Source organism: Scyliorhinus torazame, chromosome 1 (assembly GCF_047496885.1).
Source record: "Scyliorhinus torazame isolate Kashiwa2021f chromosome 1, sScyTor2.1, whole genome shotgun sequence".
NCBI classification, from domain to species: Eukaryota; Metazoa; Chordata; class Chondrichthyes; order Carcharhiniformes; family Scyliorhinidae; genus Scyliorhinus; species Scyliorhinus torazame.
The window spans coordinates 27,117,716-27,144,023 of NC_092707.1; the positions used below are offsets into that span (position 1 = coordinate 27,117,716).

At 47.6% G+C, this 26,308-nt stretch overlaps 1 protein-coding gene across 2 annotated transcripts in view; it reads left to right on the forward strand.

The window, feature by feature from the left end:
- Nucleotides 1–26,308, forward strand: part of sgsm1a (small G protein signaling modulator 1a) — a 303,238-nt gene that overhangs the window by 17,586 nt on the left and 259,344 nt on the right. Inside the window, exons 1-2 of one of the 2 annotated variants that reach the window (XM_072477309.1) lie at nucleotides 23,105–23,213; nucleotides 23,327–23,370. In XM_072477309.1, the coding sequence (XP_072333410.1) occupies nucleotides 23,195–23,213; nucleotides 23,327–23,370 (63 nt within the window). In that variant the 5' untranslated portion in view covers nucleotides 23,105–23,194. Of the gene's footprint in view, nucleotides 1–23,104; nucleotides 23,214–23,326; nucleotides 23,371–26,308 lie in introns of those variants that run through there. The other variant, XM_072477396.1, reaches the window with a different exon arrangement.

Below are 26,308 nucleotides of genomic sequence, written 5' to 3' on the forward strand. Positions count from 1 at the left end.
AGATTCTGTACTTTTTCAATGGGGGAGCACAGCAACACGGCTGCCTCTCAATGCCAGGAATCTGGGTTCAATTCCGGCTTTGGGTGACTGTCTGTGTGCAGTTTGCACGCTCTCCCCGTGTTAGTGTGGGTTTCCTCCGGGTGCTCTGGTTTCCTCACTAAGTTTAAAGATGTGCAGGTTATGTGGATTGGTCATGCTAAAATTACCCCTAGAGTGTCCAAATTTGTCCAGGTTAGATGTTGCAGGGATAGGGTGGGATAGTCGGCCTAGGTAGGGTGCTCTTTCAGAGGGTCAGTCCAGACTCAATGGGCTGAATGGCCTCCTGCACTGCGGGAATTCTTAGTTTTACGGTTCTCATGGTGGAAACAATGTACTTGGCCTTCAGTGTCCCCACGCTTAGGAGGGGAAGCAGCTAACATTCCTGTTCCTGATTGCTCTCCAGTGACCTCTGTTGAAAATCTGTGCAAAGCCAGAGTGCCCATTTCAACCCCAAGGGCAACTTCTAACCTCATGCTAAAGTAATCATCAAAATAGCTTAATTTCTATAGTAGAATATTATCTGCCTTTGTCCTGTTTACATCCCAACCTTGCTGAACTCACCCAGGCTTCACTGCTTGTCATGATCCCTGAACCTTCACTGTTACGACACCCTGGGCTAGTGCAGGGTCAATTCCAACCCCATAGACCCCGGAGTCACAACACAATGTAATTAGCCAATAATTCTCATTAGAAAAATACCCCAAATCTTGTCCCCTGGCTGTCCAATTAGTACAGTCACCAGGTTTAACCACAACTACTGTTTATCCAGAACTAGAACAAATAAGAAATATGCAGTGAATACAGTTGCTTAATGACGAACTAAAACCTGAATTCCCCCTTTAACTGCCCCACCCTCTACCACAAGGGCAGCATGGTAGCACAGTGGCTAGCACTGTTTCACACCGCTATGGACTGGGCTCGATTCCCGGCTTGGCTCACTGTCTGTGCGGAGTCTGCCCATTCTCCCTGTGCCTGGGTTTCCGCCGGGGGCTCCGGTTTCCTCCCACAAGTCCCGAAAGGCGTGCTTGTTAGGCAAATGCTTGTTAGGCGAATTGGACATTCTGAATTCTCCGTCAGTGTACCCAAACAGGTGCCGGAATGTAGCGAATAGGGGATTTTCACAGTAACTTCATTGCAGTGTTAATGTAAGCCTACTTGAAAATGAAATGAAAATCGCTTATTGTCACAAGTAGGCTTCAATGAAGTTACCGTGAAAAGCCCCTAGTTGCCACATTCCGGCGCCTGTTCGGGGAGGCTGGTACGGGAATTGAACCCGTGCTGCTGGCCTGTCTTGGTCTACTTTAAATGCCAGCTATTTAGCCCTATGCTAAACCAGCCCCTCTTGTGACACTATTAAAGATTATTATTACACACTCAAGACAGATAAACATGGGTGGAAAGGGGTAAAAATAATAAGGATTAAGTGCAAAAGATAAAGAGTCCTTGCTTCAGATGATGAGTTCTTCAATGCACTTTCTTCACAGAATGTGTGGTTTAAATTCTCTGGCCCACAGCCAGTAAGGATCTTCTTTGCAGTTAGCGATATCTTACTCTCGGCTTTTCCAGGAGAGCTTCAGACCAGCCTGTTCTGCAGTGAGAGTTATTAGTTTCTGGTCTCTGCTTGAATCAGCCATTTCTGGAGAGAGAGGCGGTTCTCACAGTGGCCTTTTGGTTGAGAATTACCAGGATACTGCTGGAATGAGTTGGTTTGGTTCCTCCATCCAGCCTGCAGAATCAAGAGTGAAACAAAAATGGAACCTCATGGCTCTGAGGAACATTCCAGTGAGATAGCATCCAACCTGTTACTGGGCAGAGCACAGCCTCCTGGGCCTCTTCATTGGCCACCAGCCACATCAATCAATCCGAGTCATCACTGATGTCAGTCTAAAACCTATGTCCCTTTCCCACCGTGAGCCTTCTGGATCTTTCTGTTTGGATTAAAGGTGCAGGCTGTTTTCCTTAAAGACACAGGTCCATTAAAGATCCATGGAAAAGTAAAAGCAAGGGGAAATACAGGAACCAACCAGAAGGAGTCTTCCATCACTCATTAGCTTCAAAGTCCTTAGGTAGAATTTTCAGTGTCGGGCAATGACTGAAAACGGGCGTGTACCTCGCTAGGTGCACTGTCGGGTTTTCAGACCCGATCTTGAGCTACACTGACGGAATATAAATCGGTGCGGGGTGTTCAGTCAGTCGGGTGGGGCCTGATAGAGCTGGCAAAGCCAGCCTCCACAGAAATCAGGGTGCCCCAATCAGAACTGAGGTGAATCTGCCCCTTCCCCACCAGGAAGGTATTGGGAGGTCCCCTCTCTCACCCCCTCCTCCCCACAAGGTACAATTATCAGTAGATACCACCCTCTCCCACCATGCCACAATAATTGGGGGCTCACCCCTCCCCCACTCCCTCAGCCAACAACCACCACAGCAGTATCACGCCATTCTTAACACCAGCCCCCCACCCCCACATGCCAGATCCCCAGTCACTGCCAAATCTCCTCTACACCCCCCCCCCCCCCCTCAAAGGCCTTGGCGCCCTCATTCTCCCCACCACACACAGCGGAGACCTTTGAGGGTCTACCATGGCACTGCCCGCTGGCACATGATGGGCATATGGATTTTTACAGTAACCTATGTCCCTCTCCCACCAAGAGCTGTGCTTAATGTAGAAACCCCCAGCAGGATCCCCTCTACTGTTTCCCGGCTTCAAACCGCTGTTGTGAAGTTACGTTGGTGACATTCAGTGATGGGGGAATTATGTGCTGGATTGGCCCTTCAATGATATGCAGATACATTAAAATGTGTTTGGTGGGGACCTCATTACATCACGAGTGAGGGGTGGAAAAAATTGGGAAATGAGGGCACATATTTAAAGTTAATGGCAAAAGAAACAAAAGCAATTTGATGAAAAACATTTTAAGAGTCATAAATACCCTACTGTGCAGAAGGCCATTTGGCACATTGAGTGCATCAACCCTCTGAAAGAGAACTCTACCTTTTTTAATGAGAATTTAGAATGTCCAAACTCCACATGGACAGTGACTTGGGGTCAGGATCGAACCCTGGTCCTCCAGCCATGAGGCAGCAGTGCTAACCACTGTGCCACCATGCCACCTCAAGAACACCCTACCTAGGACCACTCCCCCGCCCCAGCCCGCATCCCTATCTAACCTACACATCCCTGGACACACGAGGGCAATTATTTTCAGCACAGCCAATCCACCTAACCTGCACATCTTTGGGCTGTGGGAGGAAACCGGAGCACCCGGGGGAAACCCACGCAGACACGGGGAGAAGTGCAAACTCCACACAGACAGTCACCCGAGGCCGGAATTAAACCCGTGTCTCCGGCGCTGTGAGGCAGAAGTGCTAACCACTGTGTCACCCATCACCCGGCAAGTGGTTAAGATCTGGAATGGACTGGCTGAGCATGATGGAGGTAGGTTCAATCGAGGCATTCCAGATCGGAGTTAGACTGTTATTTAAAAGGAAGAATGCAGAGATATGGGCCGGTACTCACCGGGTCAGAGAAGCGCCAGGCGGGGCGGGGCGGGGGGGGGGGCACGAGAATCCCGGGCTGCCAATTATCCGGCGAACAGAGAATCGGTGGCAATCGCGCCTGCGCGTTCGCCGCGGAGCCGATCGGGGACCGTTGCAAGCAGCCGCCACGGCAATTCTCTGCACTCGACGGGCCGAGTGCCCCCCAAGTTCCGCCGAGTCCCGGCGGCGTGGTTTACATATGGTCCCACCCCGGCGTTCTGGCTGCGGTGGCCGTCCTGGGGGGGGGAGTAGCTGACTCCGGGGGGGCCTCCACGGTGGCCAGGCCCGCAATCGGGGGCTACCAATTGGCGGGTGCGCTCATTCCTGGGAGGGTCCTATGGGCCCCTTTAGGACTCCGCCATGTTGTGCGGGGGCCGGTGTGGAGACCGCAACCACGTGCATGTGCCGGCGAGGAGATGGCCGTCGCGCGCATGCGCTGACCAGCGCCGGCCATGGCGTGCATGCACGGACCCTCGCCAGCCGTGTAGTGCCGGCTTTCGGCGCCAGAGCAGCGCACAGCACTCTGGTGCTGTTCCAGCTCCCGAAGAAGAGAATTACTGGGTCTGGAGGCCCTTTGATGCCGGCGTCGCTTGCGCCAGTTTTGACACTGGCGTCAACACTTGGCCGCGATATCAGTGAATCCCGGCCATGGGCTGGGATTCTCTAAACTCACGGCTAAGTGTTGACACCCGTGTAAACACAGTGTCTGGGGTGACAGTAGCCGACGGGGGGGAGCCACAATCTACGCTGAGCCCCCTTAACTTAGAAGGGGATAATTCAAAGCATAACATTGTGGATGCCGGCCAGCACTCTGAAATAAAAACAGAAAATGCTGGGAATACTCGGCAGGCCAAGCAGCATCTGTGGAGAGAGGAACTGCGTAAACGTAACAGGTCAATGACCTTTCCTGAGAACTGGGAAAAGTTAGAATGTAATCGGCTTCAAGCAAGTGAAAGGGGGGGGGGGGGGGGGTGGTGTAGGCCAGGATAAAGATCACAGGGGGATGAGGGGTTCTGTGATGAGGCGGAAAACAGGAGAGATCAAATGGTAAAAGTATTGGTGGCGCAGAGCCAAAGGGAGCAGGAATGGGACAAGTGAAGGAGCAGACGATGTGTCCAGAGGAGGCATGAATGGCAGAACTGTTGCCCGTCCGAAAGCGAAAACAAAAGAAGAATGGGAGTAAAACGGAACCTGAAAAGAGAAAGGAAACAAAATGGCGGCAGAGATTACGGCCTGCAATTGTTGAACCTAATATTGAGCCTGGAAGGGCTGTAAAGTGCCGAACACAAAAAAAAGGTGTTGTTCCCCGATCTTACGGTCTGTTTCATTGGAAGAAGGGGATCACTCGGCTGGGTTGCTCACTCCGGCAATTCCTGCTGGAAGTGTGTTCATTTGGACATGGTGTGAAGGAGGTGTCAAGATTGGGCCTGATGTGATACTTTGCATCGGCACAGCTGCTGAAAGCCTCTGTCCCATTTTGCACACACCGAAATGCTGGACGGGTAAAGGACCAGAAAACGGCCGACACCCACAAGGCCAAACCCAGCTGCAAGTCATTGGTTACAGGAGTAGAGGAGAGAAACCTAACCCAGCAGGTGAAAGGGCCTGTTGGGCCGAAGATCTATCTCTAAATTCTCGTATTTGTTATTTTCTAGCTTGCTCAAATTGCCGAGGCAGAGAATATATTTTCACCATGTCTGCTACAACTAATTACATTACCAAATGAAAGCAGCAGGGACTAAGCTGGGCAATTATTCCATATTTGCAAAATTGCATTAAATTATCAACGCTATCATTCAAACCTCTGCAAGTGTCCAACGTGAACGATTATACGACCGAAAACAGGTCATTGATGAGTTCCTGGATGAGAATCCATTATCTTATTATCCAGCAGAACACTGGAGTGGCAAAACCCACAGCAGATTAAACAGAGGAAGGGGGTGGGGTGGAGGTGGATAGTGGGGAGGCAAAACATTTCCTTCAGGTAGGCAAAGCATTATTGGAATGAGTAACAGGATGAGTAAGGTCATAGTCATCGAAGAATACATTTTAAACAGAAGTGCCACAATCAGGTTTTTTTTTCTAAACCACTTGTATCTAAATCCTGGAGTTTAATATCTAGTTGATCATCGTTTGCTCCTGACTCATACATATCTAACTTTTACATTTGTGATCGTTTCCTGGGAACTATTTCATTTTAATTGCATTGAAAACGAACATTGCATTTTCTGGGCAAAGAAATTGTGCCGGGGGAGTTTGAATGTTGCCGTAAATATTGCACTTATTGCTTTAGCTGCTCGTTCCCACTGGCATTTTCCTCTTCTCTTGATTGCTTAGTTACTGGACTAGCAACCCAGAAGTTGCAAGTTCAAATCCCGCCATCGGGCCGTGTAGACTTTGAATTCAATTAATTTGAGAAATAGCATCAGAAAATGCCAGATCATCACTAAACATGCAACTGGTTCATGAATGTGCCACAGGGACATTTGTTACCTTTGTGCGTGGCACTTCGAAGTTGACTCTTTTTTATTTCTTTTTATAAATTTAGAGTACCCAATCCATTTTTCCAATTAAGGGACAATTTAGCGTGTCCAATCCGCCTAGTTTGCACATTTTTGGGTTGTGGGGGCGAAACCCACGCAAACACGGGGAGAATGTGCAACCTCCACACGGACAGTGACCCAGAGCCGGGATCGAACCTGGGACCTCAGCGCCGTGAGGCCGCAGTGCTAACCCACCGCCACCGTGCTGCCCGAAGTTGACTCTTAAAACCCTCAGGACAAACCCTCAGGACAACTAGAGGTATGAGCAGATGTAACAGGAACACAGAGTAGGCATAAATGGGTATTTTTCTGGTTGGCAGGATCAAGCGAGTGGTGTGCCACAGAGATCAGTGCTGGGGCCTCAACCTTTCTACAATGTTTATCAACGACGTGGATGAAGGAACCAAGGGTATGGTAGCTAAATTTGCTGATGACACGAAGATAGGTAGGAAAGTAAGTTGTGAAGAGGACGTAAGGAGGCTAGAAAGCGACATGGATATGTTAAGTGAGTGGGCAAAGAACTAGCAAATGTAGTATAATGTGGGAAAATGTGAAATTGTCCATTTTGGCAGGAAGAATAAAAAGGAAGCTTCTCTAAATGGTGAGAGATTGCAGAGCTCTGAGATTAGGACGGATCTTGGTGTCTTAGTGCGTGAATCACAAAATGGTAGAATGCAGGTACAGCAAGTAATTAGGAATGCTAATGGAATGTTCCGTTTATTGCGAGGGGAATTGAATTGAAAAGAAGGGAGATTATGCTTCAGCTGTTCAAGGGACCGGTGACAGCACATCTGGAGTATTGTGCACAGTGTTGGTTTCCTTGTTTAAAGAAGGATGTAACTGCACTGGAAACAATTCAGAGAAGGTTCACCAGACTAATAAAAGCAAATTACTGCGGATGCTTTAATCTGAAACCACGAGAGAAAAGAGCTAACATTTCGAGTCCAGGTGACCCTTTGTCAAAGCTCCAGACTGATACCAGGAATTGGCGGGCTGTCTTATGAGGAGAGGTTGGGCAGTCCAGACTTGTAGATTGGAGGTGAGAAGAGTAAGAGGGAGCTTGATTGAAACATATACGATTGTGAGGGATCTTGACGGTGTGGACATGGAGAGGATGTTTCCTTTTGTGGGAGAATCTAGAACTGGGGGGGTCACTGTTTACAAATAAGGGGTCATTCATTTAAGACAGTGACAAGAACTTTTTTTTCCTGAGGGTTGTAAATCGTTGGAACCCTCTTCCATAAAAAACAGTGGCAGCCGAGTCTTTGAATATATTTTTAAGGCAGAGGTGGCTGGATTCCTGTTAAACAAGTGTGTGTTGGGGGTGGGGGGAGGAGATTATTGAGGGTAGGTGAGAATGTGGGGTTGAGGTTACAACCACAACAGCCATGATTTTATTGAATGGTGAAGCAGGCTCAAGGGGCAGGGTGGCCTACTCCTGTTCCTAACTCGTATGTTCATATGTTTGTATGTCTGTTTGCAGTACGACCCCCATCCCAAAAGATCCAGCTCTTGGATCTTCCGAATCCTGCTTCCTTTTTTTAAGATTAATTTATGGTAACTGGATAGCGCAATTGCCTCACAGCTCCAGGGTCCCAGGTTCGATTCCGGCTTGGGTCACTGTCTGTGCGGAGTCTGCACATCCTCCCCGTGTGTGCGTGGGTTTCCTCCGGGTGCTCCGGTTTCCTCCCACAGTCCAAAGATGTGCAGGTTAGGTGGGTTGGCCATGATAAATTGCCCTTAGTGTCCAAAATTGCCCTTAGTGTTGGGTGGGGTTACTGGGTTATGGGGATAGGGTGGAGGTGTTGACCTTGGGTAGGGTGCTCTTTCCAAGAGCTGGTGCAGACTCGATGGGCCGAATGGCCTCCTTCTGCACTGTCAATTCTATGATAAACTCAGTACCACCGGCTGGACCTGTGCTTATTGCCATCCCCAGTGACACTTGGTGGCGAGCTGCCATTTTGAACTGCTGCAGTTGTGTGTGGTGTAGGCACACCCACAGTGCCATTAGGTAAGGACGATGTGGAGATGCCGGCGTTGGACTGGGGCGGGCACAGTAAGAAGTCTTACAACACCAGGTTAAAGTCCAACAGGTTGGTTCCAAATCACTAGCTTTCGGAGCACTGCTCCTTCCTCGGGTGTAATCTGAGGAAATAGAAATCATTTCACCTGAGGAAGGAGCAGTGCTCCGAAAGCTAGTGATTTGGAACCAACCTATTGGACTTTAACCTGGTGTTGTAAGATTAGGTAAGGAGATTGAGGTTTCTGACACAGCGACAGTGAAGGAATGGCGATATATCTCTAAATCAGATGGGTGCGTGACTTGGAGGAGAAATTTGCAAGCGGTTGTGTTCCCATGCACCCTACTGCCCTAATTCTTCAAGGTGATAAAGATTGCGGTTTTGAGCAGTGCTAGTAACCTTGGCGAATTGCTCGAGTACGTCTTGTAAATGGGGTGCGCTGCAGCCACGAGTATAGGAATCAAGATGTTTTACTGCAATTGTATCGGGCATTGGTGAGGCCACACCTGGAGTATTGTGTGCAGTTTTGGTGTCCTTATCTGAGGAAGGATGTTCTTGCTATGGAGGGAGTTCAGCGAAGGTTTACCAGGCTGATTTGGGATGGCTGGACTGTCGTATGAGGGGAGACTAAATCGGTTAGGATTATATTCACTGGAGTTTAGAAGAGTGAGAGGTGATCTCATAGAAACTTACAAAATTCTAACAGGATTAGACAGGGTAGATTCAGAAAGAATGTTCCCGATGGTGGGTGAGTCCAGAGCTAGGGGGTCATAGTTTGAGGATAAGCGGTAGAATTGAGGTGAGGAGCCATTTCTTCATCTGTGTTTGTGAATCTGTGAAATTTGTTGCCACAGGAAGTAGTTGAGGCCAAAATGTTGTGTAATTTCAAGAAGGAATTAGAATCTTGGGGCTAAAGGGATCAAGGGATATGGGGGGGCGGGGAAGGTGGGATCAGGGTATTGAACTTGATGACCGGCGGAGCAGGCTCGAAGGGCCGAATGGCCTCCTGCTTCTATTTTCCATGTTTCTATGCCTCCAATGGTGGAGGGAGTAATTGCTGCTAAGTTCGCTGAATTCAGCTAACAATGATCTCAGCACTCAAGTTAGGGAAAGATAAATTAATTCATCCTGAATTCTTGCTCCAGCTTGCAACAAAGCAAACCCTGGCCATGTGAGGAATTGGAGAGGATCAAATCAAGGATTCAGTTGTAGCCCATGATGGAATATACTTTGCTCGTGCTTGCAAATGAAGAATGGCCACTTTAGCAAGAGAGAGCCAACCTGGGTAGTTAGTGAGAAGAAAAAAGGACAGAATTGAAAAAGAAACTGGAGGTAAAAAAACTGGTGAAAGTCCCATCTTATAGTTAGAGGTAATCAGCATTGGAAACCTAAATTTACATATGTACGTACGAGTGAGGAGTAGGCCATTCAGCCCCTCATGCCTGCTTTGCCATTCAATAAGATAACCAATGGCCTTTCCTTCCAGCTTTTCCCACATTACGTGGGATCGCCACAATGCTGGCTGACCACTCCATCATCATCAACCATCTTATTTTGAATTTCGCACTTAGTTTTATATCCAGATGCCTTTTCTGCCATAAACCCTCCCCGTTTATCCAGGCTGGGGACCAGCACTGGTGCACACTGACTTCCTTGCACCCGTGGCTGGGCTTCGTACCCCATAGTCAACGAGCGCTGAAGTAGGGCTTGAACCCAGGCCCTTGCAGTTCTGAGGTCAGGCAGCTGCCCACTGAGCCACTCCGAAATCTTTCTGACTCAGCTCTCCGAGTTCAGGAACTTCTAAGTTAACCATGGTGGCCCTCACTGTTGTCACAATGTTGCTAACCAAGCTCAGCATTATCCCAGGATCAGAACTGGACACTTCCTGCTATGTGCAGCCCAGTTGTACACCATCTAGTACCGCACCACTGTATCTGTACATATTCCATCGAAGATTTCAGCACAGTAATGTGCATGACTCCTCACTTGCTGCTTTCAGGAAGGTTCTTTTGGAATCACAGCGTGAATCTGTGAATGTCTCTCTGTTCATTCCTCTAAATTGGCTGCAAGTTGGGAAGAAATACATAGCACAGCCTCCAGGGGGCGAACTTTCCCAACTTTGGCCCTGTCATCCGTCAGAGGATTAAAAAGTTGTCTTCACTGCCTGTGAGGGTGGCTGGATGAACTATAAATGTTTCAGTGTGTGAGGAAAGGCAAGCAGTGGAAGTGAGGGAAAACAAACTAAACAAATGTGCGATACCCTCACTTAAAATTACACGTTGTTTAAGAGATGTACGGCAGGATATTTCCTCACAGAAATCTTTTTGAGCGCCGTCTTGACAATTGCAGGTTTGTTTTATTTCTGGGTGAACTATTTGTCCTCCTCGACATGGAGTGATTAAACATTGAACACTTTTTTGTGTCTTCTATCTGTGTCAATCTCTGATTAAGTGGAGGGTAAATCTGCTTTTTATGCTGCACCAACGAAGCCTTCGATCACTTCCGATTGCACCAGCATGTTCCCTCAATTCTCTACTTGGGAGAAAAGCCAAGGGTTTTCCAGATGTCTTGACCAACAATCATCCCCCGCCACACGCCAATTTTTAAAAATTACCGTTTGTTTTTATCACTGTGTGTGGGACACTGTCGGTACACGATGGTTACTGTATTTGCCTTCATAACACAGTCAAGTTAATTGATTGTGTGATGTTCTTTAAGAAATTATAAATCTCTAAATAATTCTATGTGATATTTTATAATGAATAGCTGGGGAGCAGACAGGAGAAGAACACAGCTCTTTCTCATGCCACAGCCTATCATCCTAATCACCGATCTTCCTTTGGGTTGGAATAACCGAGGGATTCAGAGATGAGTTCTGGATTGGGGGAAATTGACCTGTACTTCGCAACTAGGTGATTGGAAAAGAGATTGTAACTATCAACAACTTTCATTTATACATTGTGCAGCGGATGATGCGGCTGTGACAGTCTTCCCTATCTTCTGAAACTCTTTCTCAATGTGCTTCAAGGGAGCAACAAGTTCCTCAGAGTCCCCTGAGTTCTTGTATTCTAGTCCCTGAAGATCCAAAGGTCGATTTTCTTCAGTCTTCTCATTTGGATCAGTCGTTCATTGAAAAGTCTTCATTGTCTTCGCAGTTTAGTCATCCTGCTACCTACATTCTGTTTCCCGGTAATACTGACAGTAATGCTGTTAAACTGTTGTCCTATACTGCAGATGATGAAGTCCTACCAGATCCAGAAAAAAGCCCTCATGTCTCTAAGACCTCTTCCCTAAGGGCTGGGAATACTGTGGGAGATTGACCGTGACTTGGGAAGGGGAAGAGTAGGAGCTGGAGCTGGGTAGAATCTCTAGTTGCAAAAGGGAGTTACAGAAATGTACTGTAAATAGTTAAAGATATAGTTTAAGGTTGTTGTTGAAAATTGGATAGTATATTTGAGGGGAGATGTAGTATAAAGGGTTAACTGTTGGGATATGTTAACATATGATGTAGATGATAATATAATACTGATATTAGTCAGTCATAATAATAATCACTTATTGTCACAAGTAGGATTCAATGAAGTTACTGTGAAAAGCCTCTAGTCGCCACATTCCGGTGCCTGTTCGGGGAAGCCGGTATGGGAATTGAACCTGCGCTGCTGGCCTTGTTCTGCATTACAAGCCAGCTGTTTAGCCCACTGTCCTAAACCAGCCCCTCCTAAACTCCCTCATGAGATAGAGGTTGGAACTCGCGTCTAGGAGCAAAATGCATATTCTGTAACTGGTTTTGAAGTAGTACTAACAAGTGTTAAACAGGTACCAGAGTATGTCTACAGTCTGTCTGTTGAGCAAGTACTACACCTAGAGTCTACAGCTGGATGGACCATCACAGAACACGTCCTGTAAGGTTTTCAAGCTACTCTGCACTTCACCCCTCCCTATCTCTGTGACTGTCTCCAGCTCAATGTGCCTGGGAGAAGAGCACCCCCTAGTCCTCCAATCCAAGATCATTTCTCATTCCCCACTCCCTCCACAATACAGGTACAGGCATTTCCTTCAGTCACATGAACTCTGGCCTCCGGAGTTCCAGCTAGCAGAAATTCTGCCTGGCTGTCTCCCACCTTGCTTTTCGAAAACTTCCTGAAGACTCTTGTCTTTTGGCGTGCCCTCTCCCATTCCACCTCCCCTCCCCCTCCTGCCCCCACTCAACTTGGTGTCCACTCGCGAGCCACCTTCCCATATGTAATGACCACATGGTGTATTATCCTTCTCTGTATTCCTAACATCAAAACGTTAATGAAATATTGGCCTTTATCTGAAGTGGTCTGGGATAAATATGGGAGGAAGTTGTTTCTCAGGCGCACAAAGTCTTTGTCAGACCCTTATCTTTGTCAGGCCCTCATCTGGGGGTCATCGTCTTCTGTGGTGGGTGTTATTATGAGCCAGGGTTTAGAGAACACCAAAGTATATCATGGAGTTCATCTGACCCACAATTTTTAATAGATTTGGGTTATGGGGAGCACAAGGGCCCACTTTACAGGTGTGATGCAACAGAGATCTAAAGTTTACTCTATGAATCCAGAGAACATTTTATAAACACACACCAACTACCAACACTGATAATCCCCACAGATACACTACTCTATAGGTAACCCTTAATAACCTTTCTAACAACACCCATAACTCAAAAACCCTTTTTAACAAAGACAGTAGGTTTGCATTCCTTACAGAAACAGGTATTACTTTGAAATCATCAAGTGATATGGAGACATTCTTTAGTAGACAGAGAGAGAGGGAGAACGCCTCCTTGGTTTGAATGCAGCTTCCCAACTGAAAACGAAACTAAAACTCAGAGCCAAAAACAGCTGCCAGCTCAAAGCAAAAGTAAAAAGCAGAGCGGAGCCCAGCTCCACCCACACACTGACATCACTGCAGCCACTTGAGAAGACAAACATTTCTTAAAGTGACATTCCCACGACAGTGTGTTACAGTTCACCGAGGAAGCCTGAGTTGCTATGGCAACATGTACATTTACATGCATGTTGGAGTCTGGACAGTGATGGTAGAGGCTCCAATGTCCTTTCTTGCAGGGCTTTCTCCCACTCTTACCATCTGTCATTGGTGTGTGTTTGAAAGTTAATACTTGACTTGGCTGCATTATAAATGTGACTTCCTTAGCCGTAACGTCCTGGGGTGGGAGTCGATACCAGAGTTACAAGCTCTGGGGGCAGGGACGCCACCCAAAGCGCTGCAAAACCTTCTCAGATTTGGCCTTGGAAGAGTTACAGCATAGACCCAACACCAGGGCCTGTAGGGTTATGTTGTTACATTAACATTGCTGGTATTCCCTTGTCGTCAGAGGGGTAATTTAATAGATGGTTTCAAATAATAAAAGGACTCAGTGGAGTAGATACAGAGAAACTATTTCCTTTGCAGCCCAGAAGAATGGGCCACAGAGTTAAAATTAGAGTGACACCAGTTAGGAGTGAAATGTGGAAGGACTTCTCCACACGATGCAAACTAGAAATCTGGAGTTCCCTCCAACTGAAGAGTGAAAATGGTGAGTAAATTTAATTTTCAAGACTGAGATTGACAGATTCTTTTTGTTTTGGTCTCCTTACTTGAGAAAGGACGTACTGGCACTGGAGGGTGTGCAGAGGAGATTCACTAGGTTAATCCCAGAGCTGAAGGGGTTGGATTACGAGGAGAGGTTGAGTAGACTGGGACTGTACTCGTTGGAATTTAGAAGGATGAGGGGGGATCTTATAGAAACATTTAAAATTATGAAGGGAATAGATAGGATAGATGCGGGCAGGTTGTTTCCACTGGCGGGTGAAAGCAGAACTAGGGGGCATAGCCTCAAAATAAGGGGAAGTAGATTTAGGACTGAGTTTAGGAGGAACTTCTTCACCCAAAGGGTTGTGAATCTATGGAATTCCTTGCCCAGTGAAGCAGTAGAGGCTCCTTCATTAAATGTTTTTAAGATAAAGATAGATAGTTTTTTGAAGAATAAAGGGATTAAGGGTTATGGTGTTCGGGCCGGAAAGTGGAGCTGAGTCCACAAAAGATCAGCCATGATCTCATTGAATGGTGGAGCAGGCTCGAGGGCCCAGATGGCCTACTCCTGCTCCTAGTTCTTATGTTCTTATGTTATGAGGTAAAGTAAAAAAGAGATATAAAGCACAGGCAGGGAAATGAGGTTGAGATATAGATCAATCATGATCTAATTAAAAAGCTCCAACAGGCTGAAGGGGCTCCTGTTCGATTTGCTGAAAAGAGAGACATGTTGCTGAAGTTTTTCATCTCAGACTCATCAGGACAAATGCAGGAATGCCAAATTTCAAACGTTCACAACAATTTGTTCTACACCAGAAAAGGGTGCTGATTTGTTGGCAAGTTGACTCTGATTGGCCAAATGGTGCCATGGAGGATGCAACAGGAAACTATAGTTCCCCCCAAGCTCTCAGGTAATTCAAAAAGGTGCAAGGTTTGAACATATTTATTTAGTTTTCAGAGAACAGGTCCCTGTGCATGAATGTATGCTGCTTCTAGTGAACTCCCTTTCCTATGTTTCTAAATCTCTGCACAAATGTCTTCCCTCAGTTTCATCTTGCATTTCAATTCCATTGATACACCCTTGGACATAACTACCATCTCTTCATTTCTATCCCTTATGAGATTTTATCATCTTGAAAGTTTCCTGATATATATTAATGATCTAGATCTTGGTGTGCAGGGGACAATTTCAAAATTTGAGGATGATAGAATACTTGGAAGATTGTAAACTTTGAGGAGGGCCGTGTAGAACTTCAGAAGGACATAGACAAGTTGGTGGAGTGGACAGATAGGTGGCAGATGGCATTCAATGCAGAGAAGTGTGAGGAGGTGATGCATTTTGGTAAGAAGAACATGGAGAGAAGGGGCGGGATTCTCCGACCCCCTGCCGTGTCGGAGAGTCGCCAGGGGCTGGCGTGAATCCCGCCCCCGCTGGTTGCCGAATTCTCCGGCACCGGATATTCGGCGGGGGCGGGAATCGCGCCGCGCCGGTCGGCGCCCCCCCCCCCCCCCCCCCCCCCGGCGATTCTCCGGCCTGCGATGGGCCGAAGTCCCGCTGCTGGAATGCCTGTCCCGCCGGCGAGAATCAAACCACCTCCTTTCCCGGTGGGACTAGGCGGTGCGGGCGGGCGCCGGGGTCCTGGGGGGAGGCGTGGGGCGATCTGGCCCCGGGGGGGTGCACCCACGGTGGCCTGGCCCGCAATCGGGGCCCACCGATCCGCGGGCGGGCCTGTGCCGTGGGGGCACTCTTTTCCCTCCACCTCGGCCACAGTCTTCACCATGGCCAACGCGTAAGAGACACCCCCCCCTCCTGCGCATGCGCGGGGATGACGTCAGCAGCCGCTGATGCTCCCGCGCATGCGCGGACTTCTGCCGATCAGCGGAGTCCTTCTGGCCCAGGCTGGTGTGGCACCAAAGGCCTTTCCCGCCGGTCGGAGGCGCGCCAGCCACTCCAGCGCGGGCCTAGCCCCTCAAGGTGAGGGCTTGGCCCCTAAAGGTGCGGAGAAATCCACACCTTTGGGGCGGCCCGACGCCGGAGTGGGTCACACTACTCCATCCCACCGGGACCCCCCGCCCCGCTGGGTAGGGGAGGACCCCGGCCAAGAAGGCTGAGAGGAAATTTGAGAGAGATGTTCAAAAGCATGAGGGGGCTGGATAGAGTAGAGAAGGCGAAACTGCTCCCGCTGGTAAAAGGATCAAGGACAAGAGGGCACAGATTTAAAGTGATTTTCAAAAGAAGCAACTATGATGTGAGAAAAAGACTGCTTCACACAGCCCGTTGTTAGGGTCTGGAATGCGCTGCCTGGAAATGTGGTGGAGGCCATTTTGATCAAGGCATTCGAGAGGGCCTTAGACAATTATCTGAATAGAAACAGTGTGCAAGGGTACGGGGAAAAGCAGTGGACAAAGTCCTGATGCTCGTTTGAAGAGTCGGAGCAGACATGTTGGGCAAAATGGCCTCCTTCTGTACCGCCACAATTCTGTGCTTTTATAAATAGCCACGTCCCACAGCCCATCAGCTTCCTTTCCAACAGATTTTCGAACCCCAACTTTCTTTAATCTGTATCTCCATCTGTCACAAGCCTCACACAATTTCCTGTTGCATATCATTATTAACGGTCTGATCTGATCTCCAAATTCCTCAGTTTCCCACCCTTACATTATCCCTGGTACAATTCCCACCTTAAATCCAAGGGCCAGAAGCTTCAATGTACCTCAGACACAATGGGTCTGGTCAATCACTGCCAGATTGGCTAGATCACTTCATGAAATATTGCATTTCCTCCTCCACAGCCAGGTTTCTCCGAAGCCAGGAATATCCTCGAGGACAATCTTAGAGACCCCTTCTTGCTTAAAATTTACCTCTTCCTCAGCAACTCCCCACGGTTCCTTTGACAGCACTTTATTAACTTGCTCAACCATCTAGAAGGGCAAGGGCAGCAGATGCATGGGAAAATCACCACCTCCAAGTTCCCCTCCAATGTACAAACCATCCTGACTTGTAAGTAAATCGACTTTCTGTCGCCTTTCTATTCTCATTGGGCCGTGAGAATGCTGGAACTCCCTCTCTAACAGCACTGTGGGTGTACCTACACCACATGGACTGCAGTGGTTCAAGAAGACAACTCATCACCGACTTCTCAAAGGCAATTAATGATGAGTAATAAATTCTGGCTTAGCCAGTGATATCCACACCCCATGGTTGAATTAAAAATACCTCCTTACCTGTAGCGCCAAGTGCGAAGTGCTCAAACATTTTTTCCTGTCTCTAAAATTGAAATCATCCATTTGACTGTTGCCTTTTCCTTATTCTCCATCTGTGCCTATATCGCCACCCAATCGGATATTATTCTGTTTCTTTACCCTGATCCAGCCCAAGTCCATCGAATGTGCCTGCGACTCTCTCCCAAACCAGCTCTTTATCTCATATTCTGAACACAGCTCACCTATCATTCTCTGTATTGTAATCCCCCTTGTCCCGTTTAAACTTTGCAACCAAACAAAGATCATGGGCACAATTTACCGGCGGCATCCCGCTGGAATCAAGGCGGGGCCCAGTTGGTACATCCCGGGAGAGGCCTCCCCCAGGATTCCCGACGGCCATTATGCCTCTCCAGATCTAACCAGATCTCGAGGGTTGCCGGGATTTGGACCTCACCTACAGTGGGCGGGACCAGGCATTTTGCCCGCTCCGGGAATCGGGCCCGGGTGTGCCCTGCCCGTATGAGGCAGGGTGTGGGGGTGGGCCCCGAGGTCGCCCATATAGGTAGATGAGTTGGGACATTGAGGGGGTTCTGGGGTCGCATTGGGTGGTCGAAAGATTGGGGTGCCATTTAAAAATGGTGTCCCATCTCTTCCGCTCATCGGAGCTCCTCAGTGCAGGAAATTACGCTAAGTGCGGTCTCGGTGGGTGAGGGGGATGGCGTTCCCCGCTGGGGCCTGTAATAGCAACAGAGTGCCGCCAGCACCGGCAATGACCCTGCCAATCCCGCCCACTACCGACTCTGTTTTTTCTGGTTAGATCGCGCCCAAAATGTCAAAGTCGCCAAAAAACCCTTTGTGACTACAATCATTGTTTGCAATCATTCCTTGACCAGCTTGATCTCGAAGCAACTGTTGGCATAGCTAAACACTCCTTTACCCTCCATTGTCTGCCATTGTTTGGTATCTCTCCAACCATTCCCAGTGTCCACAATGGCCTCTTATCCCATCCTTGCACAGTCAGTTTAAGATTGTCCCACATTCCATGTTTGATTGGTGGTTTCATTATAGCCATATAAAACCTTGGTTTGGCCGTATTTGGAGCATTGCGCGCAGTTCTGGACGCCACATTATCAGAAGGACGTGGAAGCTTTGGAGAGCGTGCAAAGAAGGTTCACCAGGATCTTGCCTCGTCTCGAGGGTGTTGGCTATGAGGAGAGGTTGAATAAACTAGGTTTGTTTTCACTGGAAAGGCAGAGGCTGAGGGGAGACCTGATAGAGGTCCACAAAATTATGAGAGGCATAGACAGAGTGGTAGCCAGAGGCTTTTTCCAAAGGTGGAAGTGTCAATTAGGGTGGGCACGGGAGCAATAGGTCAGAAGGTGAGAGCATTGAGGGAGAACTAGGGAATAGGGACAGTGTGGCTCTGAGGCAGAGCAGACGGGGAGAAGTTGCTGAACACAGCGGGTCTGGTGGCCTGAAGTGCATATGTTTTAATGCAAGGAGCATTATGGGTAAGGCAGATGAACTTAGAGCTTGGATTACTACTTGGAACTATGATGTTGTTGCCATTACAGAGACCTGGTTGAGGGAAGGGCAGGATTGGCAGCTAAACGTTCCAGGATTTAGATGTTTCAGGCGGGATAGAGGGGGATGTAAAAGGGGAGGTGGAGTTGCGCTACTTGTTCGGGAGAATATCACAGCTATACTGCGAGAGGACACCTCAGAGGGCAGTGAGGCTATATGGGTAGAGATCAGGAATAAGAAGGGTGCAGTCACAATGTTGGGGTATACTACAGGCCTCCCAACAGCCAGCGGGAGATAGAGGAGCAGATAGGTAGACAGATTTTGGAAAAGAGGAAAAACAACAGGGTTGTGGTGATGGGAGACTTCAACTTCCCCAATACTGACTGGGACTCACTTAGTGCCAGGGGCTTAGACGGGGCGGAGTTTGTAAGGAGCATCCAGGAGGGCTTCTTAAAACAATATGTAAACAGTCCAACGAGGAAAGGGGCAGTACTGGACCTGGTATTGGGGAATGAGCCCGGCCAGGTGGTAGATGTTTCAGTAGGGGAGCATTTCGGTAACAGTGACCACAATTCAGTAAGTTTTAAAGTACTGGTGGACAAGGATAAGAGTGGTCCGAGGATGAATGTGCTAAATTGGGGGAAGGCTAATTATAACAATATTAGGCGGGAACTGAAGAACATAGATTGGGGGCGGATGTTTGAGGGCAAATCAACATCTGACATGTGGGAGGCTTTCAAGTGTCAGTTGAAAGGAATACAGGACTGGCATGTTCCTGTGAGGAAGAAAGATAAATACGGCAATTTTCAGGAACCTTGGATGACGAGTGATATTGTAGGCCTCGTCAAAAAGAAAAAGGAGGCATTTGTCGGGGCTAAAAGGCTGGGAACAGACGAAGCCTGTGTGGCATATAAGGAAAGTAAGAAGGAACTTAAGCAAGGAGTCAGGAGGGCTAGAAGGGGTCACGAAAAGTCATTAGCAAATAGGGTTAAGGAAAATCCCAAGGCTTTTTAAACGTACATAAAAAGCAAGAGGGTAGCCAGGGAAAGGGTTGGCCCACTGAAGGATAGGCAAGGGAATCTATGTGTGGAGCCAGAGGAAATGGGCGAGGTACTAAATGAATACTTTGCATCAGTATTCACCAAAGAGAAGGAATTGGTAGATATTGAGTCTGGAGAAGGGGGTGTAGATAGCCTGGGTCACATTGTGATCCAAAAAGACGAGGTGTTGGGTGTCTTAAAAAATATTAAGGTAGATAAGTCCCCAGGGCCTGATGGGATCTACCCCAGAATACTGAAGGAGGCTGGAGAGGAAATTGCTGAGGCCTTGACAGAAATCTTTGGATCCTCGCTGTCTCCAGGGGATGTCCCGGAGGACTGGAGAATAGCCAATGTTGTTCCTCTGTTTAAGAAGGGTAGCAAGGATAATCCCGGGAACTACAGGCCGGTGAGCCTTACGTCAGTGGTAGGGAAATTACTGGAGAGAATTCTTCGAGACAGGATCTACTCCCATTTGGAAGCAAATGGACGTATTAGTGAGAGGCAGCACGGTTTTGTGAAGGGGAGGTCGTGTCTCACTAACTTGATAGAGTTTTTCGAGGAGGTCACTAAGATGATTGATGCAGGTAGGGCAGTAGATGTTGTCTATATGGACTTCAGTAAGGCCTTTGACAAGGTCCCTCATGGTAGACTAGTACAAAAGGTGAAGTCACACGGGATCAGGGGTGAACTGGCAAGGTGGATACAGAACTGGCGTGGCCATAGAAGGCAGAGGGTAGCAATGGAGGGATGCTTTTCTAATTGGAGGGCTGTGACCAGTGGTGTTCCACGGGGATCAGTGCTGGGACCTTTGCTCTTTGTAGTATATATAAATGATTTGGAGGAAAATGTAACTGGTCTGATTAGTAAGTTTGCAGACGACACAAAGGTTGGTGGAATTGCGGATAGCGATGAGGACTGTCTGAGGATACAGCAGGATTTAGATTGTCTGGAGACTTGGGCGGAGAGATGGCAGATGGAGTTTAATCCGGACAAATGTGAGGTTATGCATTTTGGAAGGTCTAATGCAGGTAGGGAATATACAGTGAATGGTAGAACCCTCAAGAGTATTGAAAGTCAAAGAGATCTAGGAGTACAGGTCCACAGGTCATTGAAAGGGGCAACACAGGTGGAGAAGGTAGTCAAGAAGGCATACGGCATGCTTGCCTTCATTGGCCGGTGCATTGAGTATAAGAATTGGCAAGTCATGTTGCAGCTGTATAGAACCTTAGTTAGGCCACACTTGGAGTATAGTGTTCAATTCTGGTCGCCACACTACCAGAAGGATGTGGAGGCTTTAGAGAGGGTGCAGAAGAGATTTACCAGAATGTTGCCTGGTATGGAGGGCATAAGCTATGAGGAGCGGTTAAATAAACTCGGTTTGTTCTCACTGGAACGAAGGAGATTGAGGGGCGACCTGATAGAGGTATACAAAATTATGAGGGGCATAGACAGAGTGGATAGTCAGAGGCTTTTCTCCAGGGTAGAGGGGTCAATTACTAGGGGGCATAGGTTTAAGGTGAGAGGGGCAAGGTTTAGAGTAGATGTACGAGGCAAGTTTTTTACGCAGAGGGTAGTGGGTACCTGGAACTCGCTACCGGAGGAGGTAGTGGAAGCAGGGACGATAGGGACATTTAAGGGGCATCTTGACAAATATATGAATAGGATGGGAATATAAGGATACGGACCCAGGAAGTGTAGAAGATTGTAGTTTAGTCGGGCAGTATGGTCGGCACGGGCTTGGAGGGCCGAAGGGCCTGTTCCTGTGCTGTACATTTCTTTGTTCTTTGTTCTTTGTAATTACAAGGAGGCACAAGTTCGAGGTGAGAGGGGGAAAGTTTAAGGGAGATGTGCAGGGTAAGTTTTCGACGCAGAGAGTGGTGGCTGCTGTGGTGATATGCCTGTGAATAATATTGTGTATAGTTAGAAATGCGACCTCCAACCAGCTGGTGGCATCAGACATCAGTCATGTGACATCCGACTCTCGCCAGTTGGTAGTAAGGCGTGCAACAGGACTGTCGCACATAGGGTAGTTCCAGCAGAGTTTACGAAATGCAAATAGTAACTTAGTCTGTGTAGTATTCTGTTTGTTATCTTTCCACGTGTTAATCAATAAAACATCATTCTAGTTAAGTCACCAGCAGTTCTGTATGCATCATTTCATTGGCAAGGTCACAGAACACAACAGCTGCCTGGAACACGTTGCCAGAGGATGTGGTGGAAGCAGGCACATTAGCAACATTTAAGAGGCATCTGAATGGATACGTGAATAGGGAGGAAATAGAGGGATACGGACCGAGTAAGGACAGAAGTTTTTTTTTAGTTAGAGCATCATGATCGGCACAGGCTTGGAGGGCTGAAGGACCTGTTCCTGAGCTATGCTTATCTTTGTTCTTTGTTGTTGAGCGCTGTCTGTACCATGGTTACATACTGTCTGTTGGCAGCAATGTCTGGAAGTATGGAGCCAGCTTCTATACATATGATGGGGAGAGCATGACCTGCAACTCCCTGTCCAACCGATTGCCCACCATTAAGTTGCGAATGAACAAAGACTTGCTCCAACATAACAATAAACCCATTCTCATAGAATCATAGAATTTACAGTGCAGAAGGAGGCCATTCAGCCCATCGAGTCTGCACCAACCCTTGGAAAGAGCACCCCACTTAAGTCCACACTTCCACCCTATCCCCGTAGCCCAGTAACCCCACCTAACCTTTTTGGACACTAAGGGGAATTTAGAATGGCCAATCCACCTAACCTGCACATCTTTGGACTGTGGGAGGAACCAGAGCACCTGGAGAAAACCCACGCACACACAGGAAGAAAGTGCAGACTCCGCACAGACAGTGACCCAGCGGGTAATCGAACCTGGGACCCTGGAGCTGTGAAGCCACAGTGCTTTTTAAAAATAAATTTAGAGTACCCAATTTTTTTTCTCCAATTAATGGGCAATTTAGCGTGGCCGATCCACCTATCCTGCACATTTTTGGATTTTGGGGGTGAAATCCACGCAGACACGGGAGAATGTGCAAACTCCACACAGACAGTGACCCAGGGCTGTGATTCGAACCCAAGTCCTCATCGCCGCAGTCCCAGTACTAAACACTGTGCCACATGCCGCCCTACCGCAGTGCTAACCATTCTACTGCCGTGCCGCTTAGGAGAGGGGGCAGGTGTTCTTACATCGAAAGGTGCGACACGGCACCAGTATGTTACCCTTAAGCCACCCACCAACCTGACTTGGAACTGTATCGCAGTTCCTTCACCACCGCTGGGTCAAAATCGTGGAACTCTCTCGCCAACACCACCGTGGGTGTCCCCACTGGCGCAAGGGCTGGAGTGTGAGTCGAGAAGGCGACTCACCCACGACCTTCTCAAGGGCAATTTGAGGGACGGGTGACGCACCCCATGGTCGATTAACAAAAATAAGGGGCGGGCTGTAATTAAACAATCTGCTATTTAATTTAAAAAATAAAAATGTTACTGAGACAATTTGAGAGGGGGGCGGGAGGATGGATAGGATGTAAATGAATGAAAGTAAAAAGGAAGGCAGTGTGTCTTTAAATCTGGGCTCTCTCCAGCCTGTGATAACCTGAGCTGTCAATCAAGGGCGCCCGGGGGTATGTATCAGAGAGGCGCTGACGTCACTGGGACCAGCTGTCAATCAAAGAGCCCGGGCTGCAGTTGCTGCTGAAGAGCAAAGGAATCGAGCAGTGTCTACATACCTGGAACATGGCGACAGCTACAGCAGGTAGACTGAATGATCTGGATGCAAAAAGATTCCACATATTGGAAACAAATATGCTTCCTCGTTCATTTGCTTTTATCTAATAAAAAAAAACAATCTTTCTCCCTTTGCAACAGAGGCAGAGATGCGTCAGAGGTTGCTGCGTACAGTCAAGAAGGAGGTGAGTAGGTTTGTGTACATTGCAATCACCACGTAGTGAATTGGAGCCTCGCTCAGTCAAGGGAGCAGCGGGACTGTGCTTTTTAACAGCCGTCACCTAATCCCATTAATGATCTTGGGGCTGCTGTTCTGGGGGCAGGCAGTCTTTGGCATGACTGACGGGGGGGGCAGAGTTGGAAATTGTCACCACCTCGCAATTGCCAAGCCTTTATGTATTTAGGTACAAAAAGTCTTCCCTTGGCAGACTGTGAGCACTGTCAGATTTCTGAATTTAGACCTTTCACGTTAATTTGAGGAGTTCGGGGGGTGGGGGGAATAATGATTTGGTTGCTTTGCATTTTAAAATGGTTTAATATTTAGACACAGAGGTATCCTCATGGCCAACTAGTCAGCCAGTCATTTTGGGATACAGCCGCCTCGCAAGCATCCTTGTTGGGTGTTTGCAATTCGCACTATTAAGGTGGGAAGGAGCGGGATCAGGACAGAGAATGGCATGAATGTAGATGCTAGTTCAGAATGTTGATGTGTGGGGACTCTTGCAACATTACTGGCTGAACAGTTAGCTCAGGATATGAACAGTGCTGGTTGTGGAAAGTGGGCATTCGGGAGAGTAAAGTGATATTTAAAGGAATTTTCGCAGAGGGCAACCCCATACCTCGTTCCGCCTGTGAATTTAAGTGGTTTGATTTGGCCAAAATTACATTTTTGCCTCGAATACGTTTGATTCTGGATCCTTTTGACCAAAACTGAGTTTCTGTGTAATGTGTGTGCATTCCTCAAGAGCTTATGGGGCTTCACTGGGTCTCATGTTAAATCACTTTCAGAGGTGTGGGACAGTTCCGAGATGTGGAGTGGGAAATAACCCTTGCCAGACTAATGTAAAGAATCTGCCCCCTCCATCTCGTCACTTCCCTCTTAATGTGTTTATATGCCCATGATATAAATCATATTTCAAGTATCTCCAGGATATATTCTGTTTGTACCATCTGGTTAAATTAATTAAATAATGGGACAGGCTGTATTCCTGTGTCTATCAGTTGCTGTGCAGCTAGAGATATTGTGAGCTAGATTTGGAAGAAATAAACACATTTTCAGGGAGCAAGTCATTAGAATGATATGTGGCCTCCTCAGCCTGGGTTATGAGAATAATTTTGGAAAACGTAGCATTGTGAATTATAATTGCGCGATGTTATCGTGTGTCATTAGTAATGCTGATAGAGTAACATTAGGAGAAACAGTGTGATTTGGGGGAATGTGTGAAATGGAACCTTATCATTCAGTGCTGGCTTTTAATCAAAGTAGTATTCGGTATTGATGTGATTTCTGGATTGTGAGCAATGTTCCAAGGGTTAAGTAATGGTGTGAGATTACAAGAATTTAACTTGTGTTCCTGGAATAGAGACAGTTAAGTGGTTTGGTTGAGTTCTTTTCGGATTTTGTAAGGCGTTGATAGGGTAGAGAGAGAGACAAGTACTTACAGCTACTGAGGGCTGTCCATGACCATGGGCTTTAACCTGGAAATCACAGCCAGGGAAGCGAAAACACAGTCTTCACACACAGGGGGTACAAGAATGTAAGTCTTCCCCGACAGAAAGCAGTCGATGCTTCTCAATTGATCATTATACATTTGCAATGGACAGATTTTTGTTAACCAAGGTTGTGTAGAGACAGGATACAGATCAACCATTGATCAATGTTAGAACAGGATGGAGGGGCTGAATGGTTTCCAGTTCCTGTGCTCTCTGTGTTTGGAAATGAATGAACTGGGGGAGGTTTAAATCTCTCGTTGCAGCTATGTTCTGGGTGTGGGGCAGTTCGTGTATTTGATACAATGTGTGCGAACTGACTACGTTATATAGGAAGCATCATATAGACCATGGGCATGGAATGTGTTAGGCTGATGAGAATTCTACTGTTTGCACACCCAGACTCTTGTAATAATGAAACATTACTGTTCATTACAAACTGGGATCGAGGGGCTTAAAGCATCAGACATTGCCCATTAATGGAGATTCCGGGTCTTTGCTTCTAGCTGCCAGTCAAAGAGCTCCCGCAGCATCATCCATTTTGATGGCAGTGTTTGGGTCTGGTAGAGTTAACAAGCTGAATGTAATTTTACCCTGATTGCTGGCAGGATCACAATCTTTATATTCATTGACAGCGTTGAATCTCCAGAGCTGACATCAAATTGATGATCCAAGAATGGCTCCAACTTCACATCGGCGTGGATTCAAGTGATCAGCCATGACTAGGTTGGGGGCTGACTCTGATACTTGTTTATCCTCATAATATGAAGACCCTAGTGACTGAAGGGCAAATGCTGCCATTGTACCGTCATTAAAATGTTGATTAAACCGTCTGGATTTCTAGTTAATGGTATGAGTGGTGCATTTAACACGAGTTAACCTTTCCAGTCATGTTTGATTTCATTGCAGGGGCTCACTGAGCAACATAAGGGTTGGTGCTGGTGTTACACTCAGGGAGTCTGGGGTTGCTGTGGCAACATGCATGTTTGCATGCAAGTTGTTGTCTGGAGCTATGGATAGTGTTGGGAGAGGATCCCAACTTTCTTTTCATCAAATGGCCGGCCAGGAATCTCTCCCACTCTTACCACCTGTCATTGGTGTGTTTTGGAAGGATTTACAGGTTGATACTCAACCTGTTTGGCTGCATTATGAACATTGTGGGTATAGTAGCTTGATGGTTGTATCACTGCACTAGTAATCCAGAAGCCTGGACTAATGATCTGGGACTGCACAAGTTCAAATCCCACCATCCTGGCCGGGAATTTAAATTCGATTAATTGTGAAAATCTCTGAGGCGCCAAGGTGGAGCAGTGGTTAGCACTGCTGCCTCACGGCGCCAAGGACTCGGGTTCGATCCTGGCCCCGGGTCACTGTCTGTGACTGTCTCTCACCCCCACAACCCAAAGATGTGCA